Raw genomic sequence first — 19,849 nt, forward strand, 5'->3', positions numbered from 1 at the left:
GCAGTGGTGTGAAAAGTCTTGCGACTGTGGCTGGGCAAAGTCCTTTTGAGGAACACAGCAAAGATACCACGTATCATATGCCCAAGACAGCAGCACCAAGTTACGGTAGCCACAACGACCTTCAAAGTACTCTCCAAATCTTGTGGGACCGCTGCAGTGATGTATCACTGCCCACGTTGTAACAATTCTTTTAACACGTGGGCTCTCCCCCTCTCTGAGGCCGAAGGTGACCGTCGCTCCGGGAACATGTCGCTCCTCTTATAAATCGACACCGGCAACTGGTACTCATTCCCTTTATAGATATCCAGACACGTATATGCGTCGCAGTTGTACATGATGTGCGATGCCCTGCCCGCCGCAGCCTTCACCAACCCCATCTCGTCCAAGGCGAGCAGCACCCGCTTCACGTCCTCCACATCGGTAAAATCCTTTGTGTACATGCATATCACCCGGGCATTCTCATCGCCCTCCAGACCCGCCGTGGCGACCTTCGCTCCGACGCCCAAGCGGCCCGCAACGACCGCCTCAGCGACGGCCCGCCATACCTCGGTGACGGTGTCGATGGTCGGGAAGAGCATCCACTATACGAAACCCGTCAGCAAATCGCTCACTTGCCACAGAACCCCCCGCACAGCACATCTATCCCCCCATCCTACGAAAATTAACCCAAGCCAAACCGAACTAGGAAGGGAACCCACCTTCCCCTCCGCAATCCCGTTCTCCCGAGCGAGCCTTCCAATGTCCCTCGTCAGCTCCTCCCTCTGCCGCGCGCAGAGCGGCTCGTTTCGCGAGTTGCTGTCGCGAGCCAGCTTGTACCGCTGCAGCAGGCGCCGGCCCGCGCGCCGGAAGCGGATGGCCTGGGCGATGTCCGGCGCGTCGACGGGCGTGTCAGGGCCGTGGCAGTCGGGATAGACCGAGTACCAGTAGGAGACGGGTGGGTTTCCGTCCGCTGGCACCGGCGGCAGGCGGGCGAGGAATTCCGGAACTGCCTCGGCTGGGTTGCGCGTGTCGGCGTAGGGATCGCGCGGTTCGTCGTCCACTGCGGATAGGCCGGGCGGTTCTATGTCTTGGGCGGAGGTTGCGGGGGATGGCATTGTCGTGGGCTTTGGGTTAAGTGTTACGGAGTAAGTACGGCAATCTAAGGTACCTAGGATACATTTTTAGAGATGCGTTTTGGTGTTGGAGAACGCTGAGAGCGGGGTTGGTACAGTACAACGGAGCAGGCACCAGTGCCATTACAATTTGACATGCGATTGGTGGGTGTTGCTTACACTGATACGCCTCGTACGATAATGGAGGATGCAGTTGAGAGCTGTATGTTCTAAAGGATGGCTAGTTACGGTATATCACTAATGTATCGTAAAATGTCAAACATTTTGAACGTGATATCTATTGGCGTTAACCGAGGGTAGCCCAACACTCCCCGCTTGGCGAGCGATTTTCTGGTGTGTAAAGGGGCCGTGGGCGGGCAGAATATGGATAGAAACAGAACCATAGACAAGAAATCTGAGTACGTACAAAAAGTTCGTCAATTGAGCCCACAACAAAGCATAGAAAGGAGTGTTGAATTGATTATCCTGTCTAAGGAGTAATGTCTAGGGCGGCCCTACTTATAGTACAGAAGAAAAATGGACCCTCGGTAAGTTCCAGCCCCCGGGGCACCATTCCAGCAAATATAGCCCTCTAGCAAGAGGGACCCTCTCCTTTGGGGACAGTTTTCCCAACTCAGTGTATGCTTATCTTGCTACCGTGTATCGCGAATCGTGCCTTAACGCACTGTCTAATAGTGCGTTCGATATCCAGAGATCTAGTTCACAACAGCCCGAACTCTGACCGGAGAGCTAATCACCAATGATAGAATGACTATAAACTAAATCTCACTAAGGTGGGTCAAAGTTCATGTAAGACGAATTCGAAGCTACCTTAGTCTCTCTAGGGAGCCTAGCTCAACAAGTTCGCCTTACAGGAAAGGCAGAAGTGGTCCACCACACATCACTTTGGCTAGTTATCACTGTCTTGATTAGGTTTTTAATGCATGACCAAGCAGTTTGGTCATAGTTGATGTTGGAAGTGATTCTGATGGGGTTGAAGATTGCCAGCTGCTGGTTCCACAATGTGCAAGTACGGGTATTGGCCTGCAGGTGCATCGTGGTCGGGCGCCGGCTCTGCAGTACTGGTGAATGCCATCTCATTAAGTTCAACCGTAATGTGACGTTATCTTGTCCGTCCGTGCTAGTGCTGCTAGACAACAGCTCGTCATCCTGCTCCTGCTTGCCTCATGCCCAACCACCCACCCTCCCCTAACCCCCCCCTAACCCCCCCCTTTGCCCCTTTGCCCCTGTGGCCCCTCTTCCTTCACTCCGTCTCCACCATGCTCTTCATGTGTGTTTCGTATGATACATCCCCCCTACTAATACATGCCAAAGGGCGTGTTATCGTCGCCACATCCCCGCGAAACAAACCCACACGCCGGCTATGGCGGAAGGTAGGCCAATTCCGATCCCCACACCAAGCGCAATCTTATCGCTCCTGCTCAGCTCGCCTCCACTGCCTCCATCGCCTGCCGGAGCTGTGGGCTTGACCGTAGTCCAAACGGTGATGTCGACTGTCTTTTGAGGCGTGACTAAGAGTGCGAAACGAAACCGTTAGCATGCTTAGCTAAGGTAATCATGTCCACACCAGATGCCACAAGGAGGAGGTTCCTACCAGCCACAGCTCCCACGGGGCTGCTACTTCAACTTGAAGCTATCCTCATGCTCACGACCACGGCAAGGGCACCCCACTTACCCAAGCCTGTCCCCGGTTTGGTCCCGCCACTCTCCGCCGTTACCGTGGCATGCGAGACGCGCGTGACGGTCGCTGCGGTGGAGTCGCCGATGATGGTCGCCGAGTCTCCGGTCGGTTCGGCAGCGTTCGCTGCCGCTCCGGGCAACGTATACCCGTTCTTGGCGCAGTACGAATTGTACAGCGAGAGAAAGGTATTGATGTCCTGCTGGACATCCCCAGACGTGCACAGGTTCTTGTTGCACTCGCTCGCGTAGCTCGAAATGGCCGGGGCCTTGTCGACGCGGCACATGCAGTCGTTGGTGTACGGGCCTGAGCACCCCAGCCTGCCGCCAATCCAGACATCGCCGCTGCCGTAGAGACAGGCCTTGCCGCAGCTGCTGAGGAGGTTGTACTCGGGTTGACTGGGCAAAGAGAATGTTGCCGGCGCCTGGCTGGCGGTTGGCTGGGAAAGAAGCAGCAGCCCCCAGAGCAGGAGCCCGCTGGTGAGGGGGCGGAGCATGTTGATGACGATAGCGACGCAAAAAGAGGTGGGACAGACGCGGACGCGTCACGAACGGGACGGAGGGATTTAGAGGGGGCACATTCCCGCCCGCCCGCCCATCTCAGAGGCTCACCACCTCATTGCATCGACCTTGCCCGATGCAGACACCCGAATGACTACAAGCGAGGCTCCGGCGATGCGCCATCGAATGTGGCTTCCAGCTCTTTCCCGACGCGGACGGTCTGTGGGAGTCAATATTGATTTCGTCCGTCGTAAGTGGTTTCGCTGTCCAATCGCAAATGCAACCCCATCGGAGAATTCCCGCCAAACTGCGGCTGGGCATCAGTCGGGGTATGTATTGAGCGGCGGGAGTCTAGACCGAGCTGAACGGGCTGTGACATGGGTCGTCATTGTTTCTTTGGCTTGCGTTTTCTTGTAATTTCTCAATCCAAATTCCCATACAAAATCAAGTCCAGTACCGTTTCCCACCGAGTCCTCTCTGAGCCCACGACACCGTGTGCTGCCCTTTCAGGTGGTGTGGTTTGCCATCATCAACCTCCTTGGCATGCACGAACATCGCCGGCGAGAACGCGTCGTTCACACCGAGCGCAGGCGGCTCACCGCCCCGCATCACCGCAATGATACTGTAATACACTTCTTCGCCTCCGCTCTCAGGCGATAACCAACGGTGCCGTGCACCTGAACATAAGGGATGGGATACTCCTCAAGACCAACCTCAGTAGTCACAAATTCGGTGGCGAGGTACAGTACCATCCAATACGGCTATGCGCTTCCCTCAGGGCTCAGGCTGGACCAGAAACGGTGGTATTGCGTGTGAGCGCCATGACCTGGTAGCATCGCGGGAGGTGGCATGATGGATCGGATGCTGTCGCGTGCCGGACCACGGCGTCGGAGGATGGAGGCGGTAAACCTAGGGTCCGTAATGTCGATCAGGGGAGCGACAGCTGGGTTCAAATGGGGGGAGACTGTGCGTGGGAGGAGAACCTGGCAGGCCAGCAGGCCGTCGTCCTTGATGGCCCACACATAGAGGGAGTGATGCTCCCGCAGGCGTGAGGCCAAAGCTGCTTTCACGTCGCTGGTAATGACTAGGTCGTCTGAGATTCTGCCACCCCCCGGATGACTTTGACAGATCCAGCTAGGCCAGCGCGTTCCAAAACCAGATCCCATGCACGGCGGAGGCCACACGTCACAGCGACTGCATCAATGTGCTGCTTATTCTCGACGGCACGCAGCAGCGAGCCGCCGAGCCATCTCATGATACATCTTTACAGACCCCACAGTCTGGCCGCACAGGACTTCAAACTCGGTGTCATCAGCCTCCTGCTCGTACAACAAGACAGCCTGGCAGAAGGCATTGTGACTGTAACCGAGTCGACCGCTGAAGAGGATCTTGAGCGGGTTTCTGCCGGCATCATCTGTGACCTGGTGGCCCTCCTCGGCAAGCTTCTTTCAGAACAAGTCGCCGGTATCCTGCGGCGCGAGGATCTTGTCCACGTCGAGGACGAGGATTGTCTCGAGGTTCTGATCTGTGTTGGCGGTGTTAATTATCTCGTCTGACGAGGACTTAGCTCGTATCATATTATACGCGGGGGTATAGCGGTGGGAGTTGGTGAGGAGAATCTCAACCCTGTCGAGGACCTAGTCGTCTGATGATGCAAGCGATATAAGCAAGATGTTGTTACTTCGGCAGACAGCTGCAAGCTTGGTCTTCTCGGCATTCTGCCACTTCCGGAGATGGTCGACAGATGCGGCCGGCCGGTCAGCTTCTCGACTCATCGTCCCGGCGACGTTTGGCAACCAGCTCGGGATTGACATCCAGGTATATGGTGTGTGTAGACGCCCCGGTCGTGAGCCGTCCGAACCTGTTCTCCCCCTCCACTACCTTTCGCGCTACCCTCTGTTTCTCATTGCTATTTGCTTGTTCCTCAGTTCTATGAATCCTTTCTTTCTATTCCGAGAGCGCCTCCGGCTTCTTGATCAGTTTACAGTTCTGGACAAGCAGTGTAGCCGAGAGTTTGCGAACTCGCGCTAGTAGGGGCCGTTGGCCGCGACGTAACCACAACGATGATCATGTATCAATGCAAACCTCCTTACCAGAGATTCCGAGGGGAGAAAGACTTATAGATTCTTATCAAACTCGGTCTCGGGTGGTAGATGGCTTACCCTTGCCGGGTCTGGACTGCCGCAGTTCCTATCCCCGTGTCCGTTCGCCACTCGAAGAATAGTACTGTTCTGGCCGCGTCCTGGAGGCACTGGTTCGTGGTGAACTTCCCCGTCATCCATGGGCTCGCCCCATTGCGGAAATAGGTAAGCCGAAGACTGGGTCACAGAACTTACCATCGCTTCTCCTGGGTTTCAGAAGCAGTGTCAAGTGGGACAGGATAGCCTGAATGGAGATTTGCAAGACGTCATCCCTCCGTGCTATTGCACCTGCGGCGATCTGGACACCTGTTTCCTTTTGCGGAGCCCTGGTGTTATCTGAGGCGAATCTAGACGCCCACACGCCGGTACGGCTCGCCTGAGATGTCGCTTCTTTGCTCATCCTGCTCAGACCTTTCTCATCCTTGTTCACCCTAACCACCACCTTCGATAAAGTCGTTGCCGCACCAGGTTGGGAACTGCTTTGAGTTTAGCAGAGTGGGCCCCAGAATCGGTCCCTATGGTGGATACAATAAAAGTAAGGTAGATTGACAATAAGCAGCAGTAGCTTATTCGCGTGCCTTGTTATTCCATCCCTCTCGGCCAGTGGAGATCTAGATAAGTTGTCCCTCGTCCAGTTTCTTTGCTTCCTTCACAGATATGATTGTCAAAAAAAAGGGACTCGGTGACTACTAGGCCGGGCACCGCCAGAGAGCCACTACACCTAGCCGACATAAGGAAGTAGCTTGTCAAAAACACCACACTGTTGCATTGGAGATTCTAGGAATTGTAACTTGTAACATGAGGCGGAAAGCCATGTATTGCCAGACCGAGGAGCTCTTCAATAAGTGGCGTCTAGTTGTTATATTGAAATACCTACACTACCCTGATATACAGTATTTATTACCAAAGTTTGTTGTTATTCTGTAGCCTAAGCAATTCTTTATCTTAAAATAGCTTTAACGTTATGTATTATTGTTGTGGTTTTAATTGTTGGTGAAAACGGTGAGTTTTGCAGGGAAATGGGGTAACCGGACAATACTTTTTGACTGGGATTGTAGCATATGCATTGACGGAATAATTGGGGCAGGAGGAGCGGCACGGTCTGACGGGGAGGATCCCTCACGATATGCAGAGGAGGAGAGATAGCAAGAGAGCAAAAATAGCCGCAATTTTCAGAATCCAGCAAGGTATTCTGACCCCTTTATTATGAGTCCGATAACTAGCAGTCGTTATGGGATCTGATCGACAAGCCCAGATTACGACCGCAGCCTCTCCTTAAGTACCGCCAATTTTCTCTCCATCTTCTCAACATTTACGCCACCTGATTTTCACATTCCGACAAGTCCTCTCATCTGGTTCTCAAGCTCCTCTTTACTCCTCTCCAGTTCATTTTCCACCTCGTTGAGTCTCTTCAGAAGAGCCTCGAGCATGTCCCTGGTCTCTTCTTTGGGCGAGTATCTCGAGTTCCATGATTTGTTTGTTTAACATACTCATGTCGTGGGCTGTGATGTTGGGGCCATCCTGGTCCCCGTTGTGGAAGTATGCTAGATGGCCACATTCGCATATGGTACCCTGAGTATTTAGATCATGAGAAAACCCCATGCAGGAGCACCGCCGGTCCCCGACCTCCGGCAATGATAGGATGTATTGGCACTGCCCCTTGGGTAGCTTGCTCGAATCACTCCGGTTCGCGGTTGGCACGGCTTGCTTCGTTGACTCCGTCTGCCGTGTTTCGGGAGGAGCGAAGGGTTGTGGGCCTGTGGCGTATCCGGCTTTTTGCTCGCTCCACACCTCGGCTCCTGGTTCAAACATTACGGTCTGCTCGTTGTGTAAACTGGGCCGCTTCGCAACTTCTTCTCTGGTTTGAGTTTGCAGGTTCTTGCCCGCCATCCGTTGACAGAGACCCCTAACAGACAGGGCATATGCCCCAAAAATCTCTTTGATGGACTCGGATAACCGCAATCTCTCGTCTTTTGGTAATAAAAGGGTATCAATTGATTCCCGTACCATGTCTTCAAGAAACGGCCAGTGATTGTGAAGCTGGTCGAAGACCTCATCAACTTCGACGATCGCAGCGGGACGGAAGCCTGCTTGACAGTCAACCCTAAATCTTGAAGGTGATAAGAAAAGCAATCTACAACACTTACTGGGCTCAGGAATGTGAGTATCATCTGGGAAAAGAATTTCCATAAAGAAACCCAGTCGACAATTCGAGTAGAAGGATGTCGTCTGGTGCTGAGTACTTGGGACATTTTGGAGCTGATACCGTCCTCTGGATCCGTCGAGGGGTTTTCCAATGTTTCACCACTAGGACATGAAGGATCTTCGGTCAAATGGCGCCCTAGTTTCCCTTTACCACTGAAGGCGTCGCCGCACCGAGAACTTTGGGAAACAGGCTGTGGTTCTTTGTGGTATCCCCTGATGTGGAGTCTACGCGTAGCAGCGATGGTCAGCACTGTGTCGGATATACTGGAATGGACTTTGCACTATTCCTACTTCAGGCGTGCTATATTTTTGTATGGTTCAACACAACGCTTGTAATCCCTGATGTTGAATCGGACAGGATTTCGCAGTCGGAAGGGGCAGGAAAATGCCTTGCCTTCCCCTTCCGGTTCTTCGTCCAGATCACTCCACGATTCGCGTTCCAGTGAAGGATTATGAATTGTAGACGTTGGGTCTCGAGCCCTGACCATGTAAGTGTTGAAGACGCTGAGCATGCGCGCGGCCAACGATGGGCAACTATCCGCGGGGCGTTTGCTGCCCGATATTGCTGTTGAGATATCATCTGACGTAACCGATCTGCTGTCAAGGTCGATAGCAGAATCCGCGAGCACCGACCCTTGTGCACATCCCACAAGACCTTTTTGCTGGTCTGCATTTGCGTTGGGCTAGCATCTCTTGTTATACAATCTCTATACCTGTTTGCAATTGAGCGAAAAAGTTTCAGAACTCTAGGACGTACTACCTTACCTCAGTCGAACTTGCAGGGACCTGGTCCGAATGATTGGGCAGAATTGCCCAAGGTCGTGGGCGCCTCTACTTCGGAGCGCTATACAAGCGGTACGGGTAACGATACGGTTCACCATTGCTACAGGCTATTTGAATGCAGACCAACCATAGAACGAAACGCTTAATCGCTTCCGGCATATCTCATATTGCGAGCTAGCGGCGTCCGACTTGTTTATGTGCTTCCCGGGGTAGATATAAATCCTACAATCCCCCCCCCCCCCCCCCCACCCTTCGCTGAACAGAGAGGCTTAATAAAGTTGAACCAATCGGGAGTTCAAAGGCATATACATTCGTCACACAACAAACCTACACATGCACGTACAACGTTCGCCAGGGTTGTTAGTTCAAAAAGGAAACCAAAAGGATAGACTAAATATTTGAGCAAGGGAGTATAGCTAGGAGAACCCTCTACAGTCAAGGACCTTTATCTTCAACACTTTTGCCACAAGGGAGAATGGAGAAGTTAGCTGCTAATTCCCCCGCCTGTTTGCTGTATTTGGCTGTAACTGTTCTATTGTTCTCTGGCGAGCTGTGGTACAATTTCCGGATGCTGTATCGTCGCCGAACTTCATATCCTCCTCACCCCCCCCCCCCCTTTTCAACCCCCAGTATTACCGTTGTCTGGAAGAATCTCGTTCCAGCGCGATCTTCTCATTTCGTCAGATGGCGTAGTATTACGCTTCGCAGCCGCCTCCGCAGTTTCCTCCAGGCCCCAGCTACACCAGTCGCATCCGAGAGGCAGGATTCAGTTCCATACGATGAGGCAGGATGGGCAGTGGTTAAGCAAGGCCGTTGGGTGGATCGGGGGTTTTGTTTATCTTGTGTGAGTGAAGGGATGGACGAAGATAAACATTGGGATTTGGATTCTAGAGGGGTGGTCTCTGGAGAGGGGATGATAGCAACGTGGGAGATGTGTAATAGCGGGACGTTATTAATTGCTAAACTCCGGATCAAGAGAGACAAAAACCAATCCTTCCGCTCTTTGAATATCCTCTTTCTTCCAAGATGGCGATCATGGGTTTCAAACCTTAAACCAGGCAAGTAACATATCGCCAACCGCTGTCCAGATTGCCAGCCCACTTTACATCAGTACGAAGGCTACGCCCACCGCCTGGTAAAGCGCCCGGGAAGACACAGAGCGCTGGGCCAATGACTCTAGCCTTTGAGACTCCAGGCAATGTCTCATCGTCTGATGATATAATCCCATGCTGGGAACATCTCTCTCCTGTCTGTCTCTCATGGAGCATTGTCATCGCAGTAACAGCCGTCACACTCTCGCCCGGGAGAATGAATAGACGATCAGAGTCCCAGTTCGGGTACCAGAGTGGTACCATAATGTCACCCACTTGTGCCTCCGTGGGGCCAATGCCATAGCCCCGACGACCCACGAATTCCGGCCCGAGTGGACTCAACATGAACAGGGAAAACTCCTGCAGAAGTGAAGCCAGATTCCTCAAAGAGTCTAGTGCTTCGAGGTTCGGCCGCTCTGGCAGCCATCTGCGGATCCTGTCAAGGTAATCGTCGAAGGATGGGGTATGGAGAGCCTGGTCTTCTTGCTCTTGCCTTGGGTGGCGAAATCCCACGATCACTCTGATTAGGGAGGAGATGGTGAGGATATGCGCAAGTGTGTCGGGATCCCGGGTGAACAGCTCGCACAAGACTGCCATTACTCTTTTCGCACTCTGCTCCTCATCCTCTGGAAGTTTCGAAAGGCCTTTTGCAAACGTTACATGGCCGGCGTGCAATCCTGTAATCGAGGCATCTCCGTAGATCTGTAGAGCTTCGTGGTGGAATCGCAAGGTGGCGAGTGAAGGATGTCCATGAAAGGTGGGATATGGCTCGTATGAATCCACATTCCTTACGGGTGCATAATAAGGAAGCGTCCGCTGTCATGATTTTGTCCAGTCGGGAACCCATGAAGGATAGGAGCCGCCCTCGCGTGCCGCGACACAGCCAAATTCGAACAAGTGTAGCATCAACTGGAGCCTGACGTCGTTATTTCCAACACGTAGCATAAACGAGGCAACCTGTTTATACAGCGCTGTACAGTGTGCAGTGTGTCCATGGGAAACCGGCGCCCTTCCGGTACAAGGCTGACCAGGGCGGCGATACGATCTTTGGGCTCGAGACAGTCAGCCTCGTGGAAAGTCCATAAGAGCTCCAGGATGCTAAGACTAGCCGCCGGCCTGCGCAAGTTTGCTGCCATTCTGATTGGGTAATGTGACAGGTCCAGATCCAGAAATCGTCTTGCAGCTAACGCAAGCACCGGAAGCGGGATGGAACAGTTGCCGCAGTGAACGGTAGCCTCGCGAGCAAGGCATGCCTCCTGGATAACCCAGCGACGTGGGAACCAAGACCGATCGAAGAAGTCGCTTACGTATTCGATTCCGGGAAGTGGTGCGTAAAAATATTTCTTGAGGAAGAAGACATAGCGACCCGCCCTTTGAGCCTGCTTGGCTTCAGGGATGCGGCTGGATTTCCGGAAAAATGCAAACAGCTTCCGAGTCACTGGGGCACTAGGACCAAGCCAAATATGGACACCCTTTGCTTCGTCGTAGATGCGCCCCATCATGGGAACTTGCCGAGCCTTCTCTGTCTCTTTGTCCTGGTCGAGACATATAGCGTCGATCCAGAGGTAGCACGAATGGTTGAGAGTTCGGAACCGGCGCAGAAGGGTGTCAACGTTTGAAGTGATTCGCAGGTACAAAGTGTTGCCGCCATCGTGTCTTACTTCCAAAGTCCGTGTAAATTCCCGCTCGCTCCACGCGTACGAAACGGCAAAATACTCAACAGACCGTTCTGAGCGCTGGTGTTGAACAAGTGAGCAACTTAGTGGGGCTTCCTCGTCTGTTGCCGCGTCTAGGACAACCAGCCGGATTGCGTCTCCGGCGCACAGGGCTTGGTATTTGTAGTTATTGAAGGGCGGCATTGTTCTTGGCGAAGGCGACGACGGCGGTAGGAGTCACGGTACCTACCAGACCCAGAAGAGCTCGTGATGATTTAGCGACTACGGGCATCTCTAGCAGACTCTAGGCATCTGCTAAGTTTCGGCACCAGTCTGCCGGGTCGGAGAGAGCACTCTCTATGGACCCGGCATGGGACGTCACACAACGAGTCACCAGTAAGGAGCCATGCATTCCATATGACTCAATCGGGTTCCAGTTAACACCCCCAGCCTGCCCCTACTCCACTATCGACGCAAAACGTAGCGATGATTAAGGTGACATAGCTCGTTATTCCTAATCCCAACTTTATACGCAATAGCAACGTTATATTTACCTGAAGCTAGCGTTGCTCTGTGCTGTGATTACCGAGAAAGGCTGTATGCTTCTCAAGAAGCGGAATCCGGCATCAGGGAAATCACCCTTTCTACGATTACCCTGTTTACCATTTCACTGGGCGAGGTCAAAAGATTAAATTCGAGTCCAGACGGCAATCAACGCGCCCTAAATCGTCTCCAGAAACTGTCTTACTCTATCTGCAAGCCACTTCTGTGCCTCCGGCTGCGACACAACATGGTTGGCACATGGAATAAGCCCAGACAACTCGCTGGCAATCCCAGTCTTGCAAAGTGACACCCACCGCCCCAACAGATCCTTCTTGCGTACCCTCGGTGGCACCATCTCATCATCTCCGGCAGGCGTAATCAAGACCGGCTTGTCAATTCTGCCAAACGTGGCAGACAGTGTTGATTCGGGAAGGTCGGACGAGAAGTAATCGTCGTCTCCGCTGTGAACGCATGTTAGATCAAAACGGGGTCACGTTACAACTTGGTAGCCTAGGCGCCACACACCCTTTTGCTGCGAGGGAATGCCACCTATATGCCGTAACCGGGGTGGCAAAAATGGGTGGAAGAAGGTCCTTTGGCATAGGATCCTGTTTCCGGCCGCTCTCAATCATGTCCTTTGCGACCCGAACACTCTGATTCAGGAGGTCAGGGGACATGAATAGGGCAGCAGCCTCGCGGTCAGACACGGGGCTCTGCAGTATATATCCATCCACTGGAGGAGTCTGATACTTTTCTTTGTCCGTATACTCAAGACAGTCTTGGCAACCTGGACCGGATATCAAATCTCTAGTAAGCGACGCGAGACGGGAAATCAGCCGACAGGGCTCGTACCGGTAGAAGCGCCCATGAGAACAATCTTCTCCTTGCCAATCCCGCGAAGATAGTGAACCAAGGCGGCTATGTCCTCAACATCGTTCGCGAGACTCGAGTACCCAAAGCCCGAGTACGAGCTGCGCATTCTAAACTCCCACAGAGAGTAGCCTAGTTGTTGGGACTGCTCCAGCATGGTCACTAGGAAGTTGACATCGGCAGTGTGCGGACCGTCTGTAAGGCCACCGATAAACACCAATGCGTTACGAGCTGAGGAAGGCCCCCTCTCGTATGCGCAAGCATTTCGCGTCGGAGAACGAAACGGATGAATCGTTACCGGAAAGGGGGCGAGAGGTACGCTTGCGGAGGCCATGTTGATGAGGAGAGCGAGTGGAGCTCAGGAAGATTACAGTACAGAGAACCTGGATAGTTACGATGACTGATTCAGGTTCTCACACGGGGTTCTGACTGCAAATAAATGGCCGCATCCGAGCAAGGCGGAAAGTGTGCTTCTAAGCCTGTGAGCGAATACGAATACGGAATACGAACGCGAGTAACGCCTAGCACACAATCATCGTGGGAAATCCTTCCGATGCGGTGAACTATTTGCGTAGCGCCCGCCAGGGCAACGACCTGGCCTGGCTGTACCAAAACGGTAGATGTGGATCGGGAAGAGGACTACTCAGGGGTTTCATCCGGAGTCAACACCAGCTTCACTAGCACATGACCAAGAGATTGTCACAGCACAAGGTGGAGCAGCAATGATCAGTGGCCGCTTACCTGCCCATATCCGTGTTTATCTTGTGTTTTACTAGCCATTTCTTAACGCAAGCGTGGAGCCGGCAGGAAGTGATACATAGTCCGTACGCCTAGCAAGCACTGAAGAGAGCGGTAGCGGTTAATGCCAGCAAAGAACTGGACGCAAAGGATTTGGTTTGGACACGACGCGGCTCCTTGAGGCGCAGAATTGTGACAAGTCGCGAAAACAACCTTCAAGTTACTTATGTAAGCAAAGCAAGATATCACCCAACAGGGTAGTGTGTTTGTGCCTTGATAGCAGCATGCTTACAAGGACGTCCCTTTCAGAAGTCGGAATCCCATCGACATCAAACTTACAACTCCCTAAACTCTGCTCCACTCCACTCACACATCATCACAATCTCTTCTTCCTTCCCAAATTATAGACTCACAATCACCGCCCTATCCCCGGCCTCACTAACATCCGGCTCAGAATGCAACAGCGCCTTTCTCCTGACTGACCAAAACCTAATAACCTGCCCCGTCCTCACCCGATTTCCTCCCTCCCCCTAAACCTCTCCGTAAACCCCTCCCTCCTCTCAGCTTGTAGCCCATCTTCTCTGCCAAAACGCGCTCTAAATGCTCGTCCCATTTCAATACCCCTCGTGCCGGCCCCGGAAGTGTGAATAACGATCCGAAGGTTGCGTCAGCGTAGGGCGAGTCGGCGTCTGAGTGAGAAGACTAATTCCGCGACGATGGAGGCCAACTAGGCGGGATTGAGGGTATCGAAGTGGTTGCGGCAGACGCCACGTTTTCGTGGTCAGATGTGTGGGGGGGAACTTGTCCCAGGGTTCGTGTAAGGAGAGCTCCGTGGAAGGAGAGAGGATCACAGAAGGCGGTTGGGGGTAGCAGTTGGTGGTCTCGTCTGGTTGGTGACTGCCACAGTGGGAAGTTGGACGATAAAGCCAATGGTGACGTGAGTTCGGTGAGGGAAATTTGCTATAGCAAGCATGGCAAGACAGAACTCATTGAGAGGCGCCAGAGGCGTGTTCAGGTCTCAAAACCAAACGCCAATCCGTTCACTGGCAGGTGATCCATATTGAAAGGCACTCAATGGCCGGGCAGCCAATCTGCACGAAGACCAGCTGCATGGAAATGCTAGAGACCAAAGATCTTGCGTTATGTACGTCCTAATAATAGCTGGCATTCATGACGGGTATAAAAGACGAGACCATGAATGGGATCAGCGCTACCTAGACCTAATTATACCTTCAAAGCAACAACGCGGCCTACCTGTCATTCCCACGCGTGACTATCATCTAGCCTCTCACTTTAGTTCTATATAATCACAATTACTAAGATCGGGCCACATAAAGAGGGGGGCGTCTTTTTGGCGTGCAGAGAACGTCTTTTACAGGAATGTAAGGAGTTACCCCCTCCGCTTACCTTATTCTCTCTTTGCCAAACGGTAAGTTCACTGAAAAACAGACGACCGGTAGCGGAAGAAATGGGCTTTAGTGGAAGACATGGGGTTTGGAAGGGAGGAGGAAACGTAAACTTAGAAGCAGAAATATCTCATGATACAGACGGAAGTGATGACGCCTTGCCAGTCTGGTGGGGTTGAGAATACAGGGCAAAGCGTGTGTGAATAGCCGGGTTCGGGGAATGAGGATGCTAAAATATCCGCTCCAAGTACCGACGACGTGGATTTTCCCTCGTACTAGTGTCGGTGATAAGGGCAGCATTTGCGGGGTAGAGCTAGACCAGCGGGGCCAGCAATGACAGCATCGGAGCGGCCAGCATCGGAGTTTCATCCGCGATCACGGCAAACGGAATCCTGAAGAATAAAACATCGCCCTTTCCCCCGAAGCACATCTTACAGGTCTCTATCCCTTATAACACAGCACCTTGGGGACAAACCAGCAGCAATTATGTCGGCGCCGATCAAAGTTGCAGTCCTTGACGACTACCAGGGCATATCCGAGCCCAAATTCAAGGCCCTCGACCCGGCCAAGTACGAGGTCTCCTTCTTCCGGGACACCCTGCTGCCGTACAACCACCCGGACACCCCGCAAGCTGTCAAGGACCAACTGGTTGCGCGACTGCAGCCATTCACGGTGATTTGTACACCGGTCCCACCCCACGCAACCAAAACATGAATACACCCAACCCCTGAAGCTAACAGCCCGCGCAGCCACGATGCGCGAGCGCACCCCTTTCCCGCGGGAGCTCATCGCGCGGCTCCCCAACCTCAAGCTGCTCCTGACCACGGGCCTCCGCAACCTCTCGCTCGACCTCGCGGCGCTGCAGGAGCGGGGGATCCCCGTGGGCGGGGCCGTGGACCGCGCCCACGCCGGGTCCGTCGGCTCCATCAGCACGACGGAGCACTGCGTCGCCATGATCCTCGCGGCGGCGCGCAACATCGCCCAGGACGACCACTCGGTCAAGACGGGCGGGTGGCAGACGGTGCCGGCCGTCTCGCTGCACGGCAGGGTGCTCGGCACGGTGGGGCTGGGCCGGCTGGGCGCGGCCGTGGCCAGGATCATGCACGTCGCCTTCGGGATGCGCGTGGTCGCGTGGAGCGAAAACCTGACGCAGGCCAAGGCCGACGACAGCGCCCGCGATGCCGGCCTGCCCGCCGAGACCGCCGCTGGGGAGAAGACGTTCCGGGTGGTCAGCAAGGAGGAGCTGTTCCGCTCGGCCGACGTGGTGAGCGTGCATTTGGTGCTGTCGGACCGGTCGAGGGGCGGCATTGCGAAGCGCGATCTGGAGCGCATGAAGCCGGACGCCATCTTTGTCAATACCTCGCGCGGGCCCTTGGTGGTGGAGGAGGACTTGCTGGATGTGCTCGAAAAGGGGAGGATCAGGGCGGCGGCGCTGGATGTGTTCAACTTGGAGCCGCTGCCCCTCGACAGCAGGTGGCGGACGACCAAATGGGGCCAGGATGGGAGGAGCCGGGTGCTGCTGACGCCGCATATGGGCTATGTGGAGGAGGCGACGCTGGATGCGTGGTATGACCAGCAGGTCGAGAATCTGTTGCGATGGGAAAGGGGAGAAGCCTTGGCCCTGAGTCTATACTAGGATACCATGCTCTCCTTGCGATGTCCAGGGTGAAATAGAGTTTGCTAGAGTCTGCTAGAGTTTGCTGTAATCACCACCGTGCCAATCACGGTGCACACTGCAGCACTCCAGGTGTGAGAAGTTGCTGTGAAGTCGCGCAACGCGTCCTCAGAACGCGTCCTCACAAACTTAGAACCGGAAGGTTATCTGTAGTCGCGTGGTGCCTTCCTTTCTCGAGGCCCCATCCCACAGTAACCGTGCTTTTCCCAAATAGCGACCGGGACCCGATCTTCGAGTTGATGAGGTTCCCATCTTCAGTCTTCTTGGCCTCCACAAGAATCACGCAATGAGCAGCCCCGGCGTGAAGCAGGAGCCTGATGGTAAGCAGAGCACTACCACGAATTATTCGCTTCCATTGCCGCCTCCGACTGACTTTGACCACAGCTCCTTTCAGGCTGCCCGTCCGATCCCGCTTCCACAGCTCGACCGAGGCTGATTCCAGTTCGTTCTACATCACGCCGCCGTGAATCTTCGTCCCTAACCATTGTTCTCAAAGAGGAGCGAGGCGAGATCGACTCGTCGCCCGCCAGACCGTTCCCGCGTGCCCTTCACGAGACCGATTCCTCGAGCATTGTCGTCCCCTCCAACGGTTGGCTCGTCGAATCATCGAGCCGTCGCCGTCGTCTCTCCTCATCCGGTCCTATCCCCCAGCAGGGTACTCCTCAAGACCGCTTCAGGCAGGCAATGCTGAACCTGGACCAGAAGAAGGCCAATGCCGCCCATTCCGGCAGCAGTGCCGGTTGGTCCGCACCCTTCACGGGCGGTGATTACTATCCTAGCCCTAACGGCTTAGGGGGCTTTGACACCATGATGACGCCGATCCCGGCCAGCTATTCCATCCCGGCCGCGGCGCGCATGCAGACTCAGGCAACGCCTGCCATAATGGGCATTGCCACCTCCTCTCATCGTCCTAGCCCGATGCAGATCCTGTCTGGGGAGTGCCAGCGCCGTGGCTTTAATCCGGAATGGCAGGAGATGAAATTGCCTGACGGCAGGTTCACCTGCAACGTCAGGCTCCGGAATCGCCTGATCAGAAGCAACAAGTTGTTTGATAACCCTGTAGCGGCAAAGATTGCGGTTGCTGAGAAGGCCGTCAGGGCTATTTGGACCTGGGGTAGCCATTTCGACGACGAGACGCGGGTCGTGAAGCGGGAATCTGAGGGCCCGGGCAATCAAAGCCGCGCCTCTGGGGCCAGCCAAAGCGGCCTTGTAGCGAAGCAAGAGGTGGATACAATCATGAGAGATGTCGGCGATGCCGGCAACAGCGGTGCCAACACCATCCCAAGCCGCAACCGCGATGCTAAGCGCGGTCGAGAGCCGGCCAATCTGGTGGATCAGGTGCGGAAAGCCATGGGCATCCCTCAGCCCAGCGGAATGGCGGATAACTCCGAGGCTGCCCGCGCCTTTCTCGAAGGTCTGGCCGTCGGCGCTCGCCTTGCCGGGCCGAAACGGCGCCGTCGCCGGGTCCGCTCGCGCTCTCCCTCGGCCCGCCGCCATACCCCGCGCCGCTACCGTGAGCGGTCGTCAGAGAGAAGCCGGGCCGCGTCGCCGGCCCGCCGCTCCAGCGTCACCGGTGATCATTATGATGGAAGTGGTCGCCCGGCTGATGCCCTTACGGGCGATTATTATGACGGGGGCGGCCGCCGTGACGAAAGCCTCGTCGGCGACTATTACAATGGGGGTGGACGCCGTAGTGATGCATCGCTGAGGCCTAAAGGCGAGTCCTGGGTCCCTGCGTCTCGCCGGCGCGCCCATTCTCACCTTCATTGAGCAGATGACGTCGACGAACAAGCTTGACTAGGCTAGGCACCGGCCACGCGGTGCGGTTGGCGTTTTAACAATGGCCGCGCGGAATTCGCTACGCGGCGAGGCCGATGGCACTCTTGATGGCCAGCCTCGACTGTAAGTATCCCCGTCTGTAACCCGCATTGGCCCGTCTAACCCAATTAAGAACTAATAGCCCACGGCAGTGCCGTGTTATCTCTTGAGCCCGCATATTTATCAGTGCGTAGGAAAGGATTCGGGAGGCTAGGAGCTCCGTTTGATTATCGGTTATTTCAGGGCAAGGAGATAGCACGGCGGTTGCATATGGGTTGTGTTGTACGGATGCCAGCTCTTCGAGAGTACACTGTGTTGTTTATAGGATTCATAACCGAAGATAAGAAAACGCCACTTCGGGATGGTAGAATAGTTCCATTGTAATTACTTTGCCCTCACATGAGTTCCCATCCCTTCGATTTTGAATGCTTCCCTCCCATGTTCTTGTCTCCTTTGGGTTCTTCCTTCTTTCTCCCCCATTCTCGCCTGCTCTCCCTTCCGTCTACTGCGTCCTTTATTTTTCCCGTCCAAAGCTATGTTTAGGCTCCTTCAGGTCCAGAAGAGGTCCCAGGATCATGAACTGGCTCTTCAATACTAACAGGAAGTTCGGAAAAACTAGGTAGCCTCCAGAACACTTTCACATCGCAAATGAAAGATTTGGGTTTTGAATCTTGATACGTCTTAACCAACTCTCTACAGTTTACTCGGCATGCGAGTAGCTCCATCCAGCCGAATCACCACGCCGTTCAACATGGCATTCTCAATCGCCTGCTTGACCAACGACGAAAACTCCTCGGGCTGGCCCGCACGCGCGGGGAACTCCATGGCCTTCTGCAGGCCCTTGCGCACCTTGTCCGACATGACAGCCGTCATGGCCGAGTCGAACATGCTCGGGGCAATGGTGACGACGCGGATGCCGAAGCGCGACAGGTCCCGCGCCATGGGCAGTGTCATGGCCGCCACGGCGCCCTTGCTCGCCGCATAGGCGACTTGGCCCATCTGGCCCTCGAAGGCGGCCGAGCTGGCCACCATGACGATGACGCCGCGCTCGCCATCGGGCCCTGAGGGTTCGACCGCTGCTAGATGCGGGAGAACTTGTCGGACCAGATCAAGCGTGCCGCGCAGGTTGATGGAGAGGACGAAGTCAACTGCTTCGAGGGAGACCGGGCGGAGGGATTTGTCGATGATCTGGGCGGCGGCGTTAGTTGACCGTCCACCGGGGGGGGGGGGGGGTAGGCGGGGACATACTAGGCCTGGCCGACCGACTCCAGCAGCCGGGATGATGCCGCCCAGCGGCTTGCCAGTCTCCTTCACCCACTCGACCGTGGCCTTGACGACGGCGGCGATGTTGTCTGTGTCGGCGACGTCGCAGACGAAGAACTGGACCGATGAGCCGAGTTCCTTGGCCAGGGCGGCTCCCAACTCCTCGTTCATGTCCAAAACGGCCGCGTTGCCACCGTTGGCCACGATATCGCGGACGCAGGCGCGGCCAAGACCCGATGCGCTATGTCCGTCAGTCAGCATGGCAGGGCGGTGCAGGGGATTGTTGGCATGTGATTATGGGTGGGCTTACCCGCCTGAGACGACAAATGTCCGCCCTGAAATCTTCATTTCGAATAGACGATGGTGGAATT

The 19,849-nt window shown here is 54.7% G+C and overlaps 7 protein-coding genes across 7 annotated transcripts; 3 read left to right on the forward strand and 4 right to left on the reverse strand.

Annotated features, from left to right (window-relative positions):
- Positions 1-164: 164 nt before the first annotated feature.
- Positions 165-1,094, reverse strand: MFIFM68171_00180 (uncharacterized protein; the record flags this gene model as incomplete). Its single annotated transcript, XM_071055602.1, has 2 exons — positions 165-581; positions 699-1,094. The coding sequence occupies 2 exons, from the start codon at positions 1,092-1,094 to the stop codon at positions 165-167; spliced, it is 813 nt and encodes a 270-aa protein (XP_070911703.1).
- A 1,640-nt stretch (positions 1,095-2,734) lies between these two features.
- On the reverse strand, positions 2,735-3,286 carry MFIFM68171_00181 (Extracellular membrane protein CFEM domain-containing protein; the record flags this gene model as incomplete). The annotated part of the gene is made up of 1 exon (XM_071055603.1): positions 2,735-3,286. One exon carries the CDS (start codon positions 3,284-3,286, stop codon positions 2,735-2,737), a length of 552 nt encoding a protein of 183 aa, XP_070911704.1.
- A 1,206-nt stretch (positions 3,287-4,492) lies between these two features.
- MFIFM68171_00182 (uncharacterized protein) lies at positions 4,493-4,846 on the forward strand (the record flags this gene model as incomplete). The annotated part of the gene is made up of 1 exon (XM_071055604.1): positions 4,493-4,846. The coding sequence occupies one exon, from the start codon at positions 4,493-4,495 to the stop codon at positions 4,844-4,846; it is 354 nt and encodes a 117-aa protein (XP_070911705.1).
- A 7,040-nt stretch (positions 4,847-11,886) lies between these two features.
- Positions 11,887-12,912, reverse strand: MFIFM68171_00183 (UPF0619 GPI-anchored membrane protein; the record flags this gene model as incomplete). The annotated part of the gene is made up of 3 exons (XM_071055605.1): positions 11,887-12,169; positions 12,234-12,495; positions 12,561-12,912. 3 exons carry the CDS (start codon positions 12,910-12,912, stop codon positions 11,887-11,889), a joined length of 897 nt encoding a protein of 298 aa, XP_070911706.1.
- A 2,296-nt stretch (positions 12,913-15,208) lies between these two features.
- On the forward strand, positions 15,209-16,358 carry MFIFM68171_00184 (D-isomer specific 2-hydroxyacid dehydrogenase; the record flags this gene model as incomplete). The annotated part of the gene is made up of 2 exons (XM_071055606.1): positions 15,209-15,401; positions 15,472-16,358. 2 exons carry the CDS (start codon positions 15,209-15,211, stop codon positions 16,356-16,358), a joined length of 1,080 nt encoding a protein of 359 aa, XP_070911707.1.
- Positions 16,359-16,683: 325 nt separating this feature from the next.
- On the forward strand, positions 16,684-18,167 carry MFIFM68171_00185 (uncharacterized protein; the record flags this gene model as incomplete). Its single annotated transcript, XM_071055607.1, has 2 exons — positions 16,684-16,717; positions 16,792-18,167. 2 exons carry the CDS (start codon positions 16,684-16,686, stop codon positions 18,165-18,167), a joined length of 1,410 nt encoding a protein of 469 aa, XP_070911708.1.
- A 741-nt stretch (positions 18,168-18,908) lies between these two features.
- On the reverse strand, positions 18,909-19,826 carry MFIFM68171_00186 (3-hydroxyacyl-CoA dehydrogenase type-2; the record flags this gene model as incomplete). The annotated part of the gene is made up of 3 exons (XM_071055608.1): positions 18,909-19,403; positions 19,464-19,719; positions 19,789-19,826. 3 exons carry the CDS (start codon positions 19,824-19,826, stop codon positions 18,909-18,911), a joined length of 789 nt encoding a protein of 262 aa, XP_070911709.1.
- Positions 19,827-19,849: the final 23 nt, after the last annotated feature.

Source organism: Madurella fahalii, assembly GCF_045866475.1.
Source record: "Madurella fahalii IFM 68171 DNA, scaffold_1, whole genome shotgun sequence".
NCBI lineage: Eukaryota > Fungi > Ascomycota > Sordariomycetes > Sordariales > Madurella > Madurella fahalii.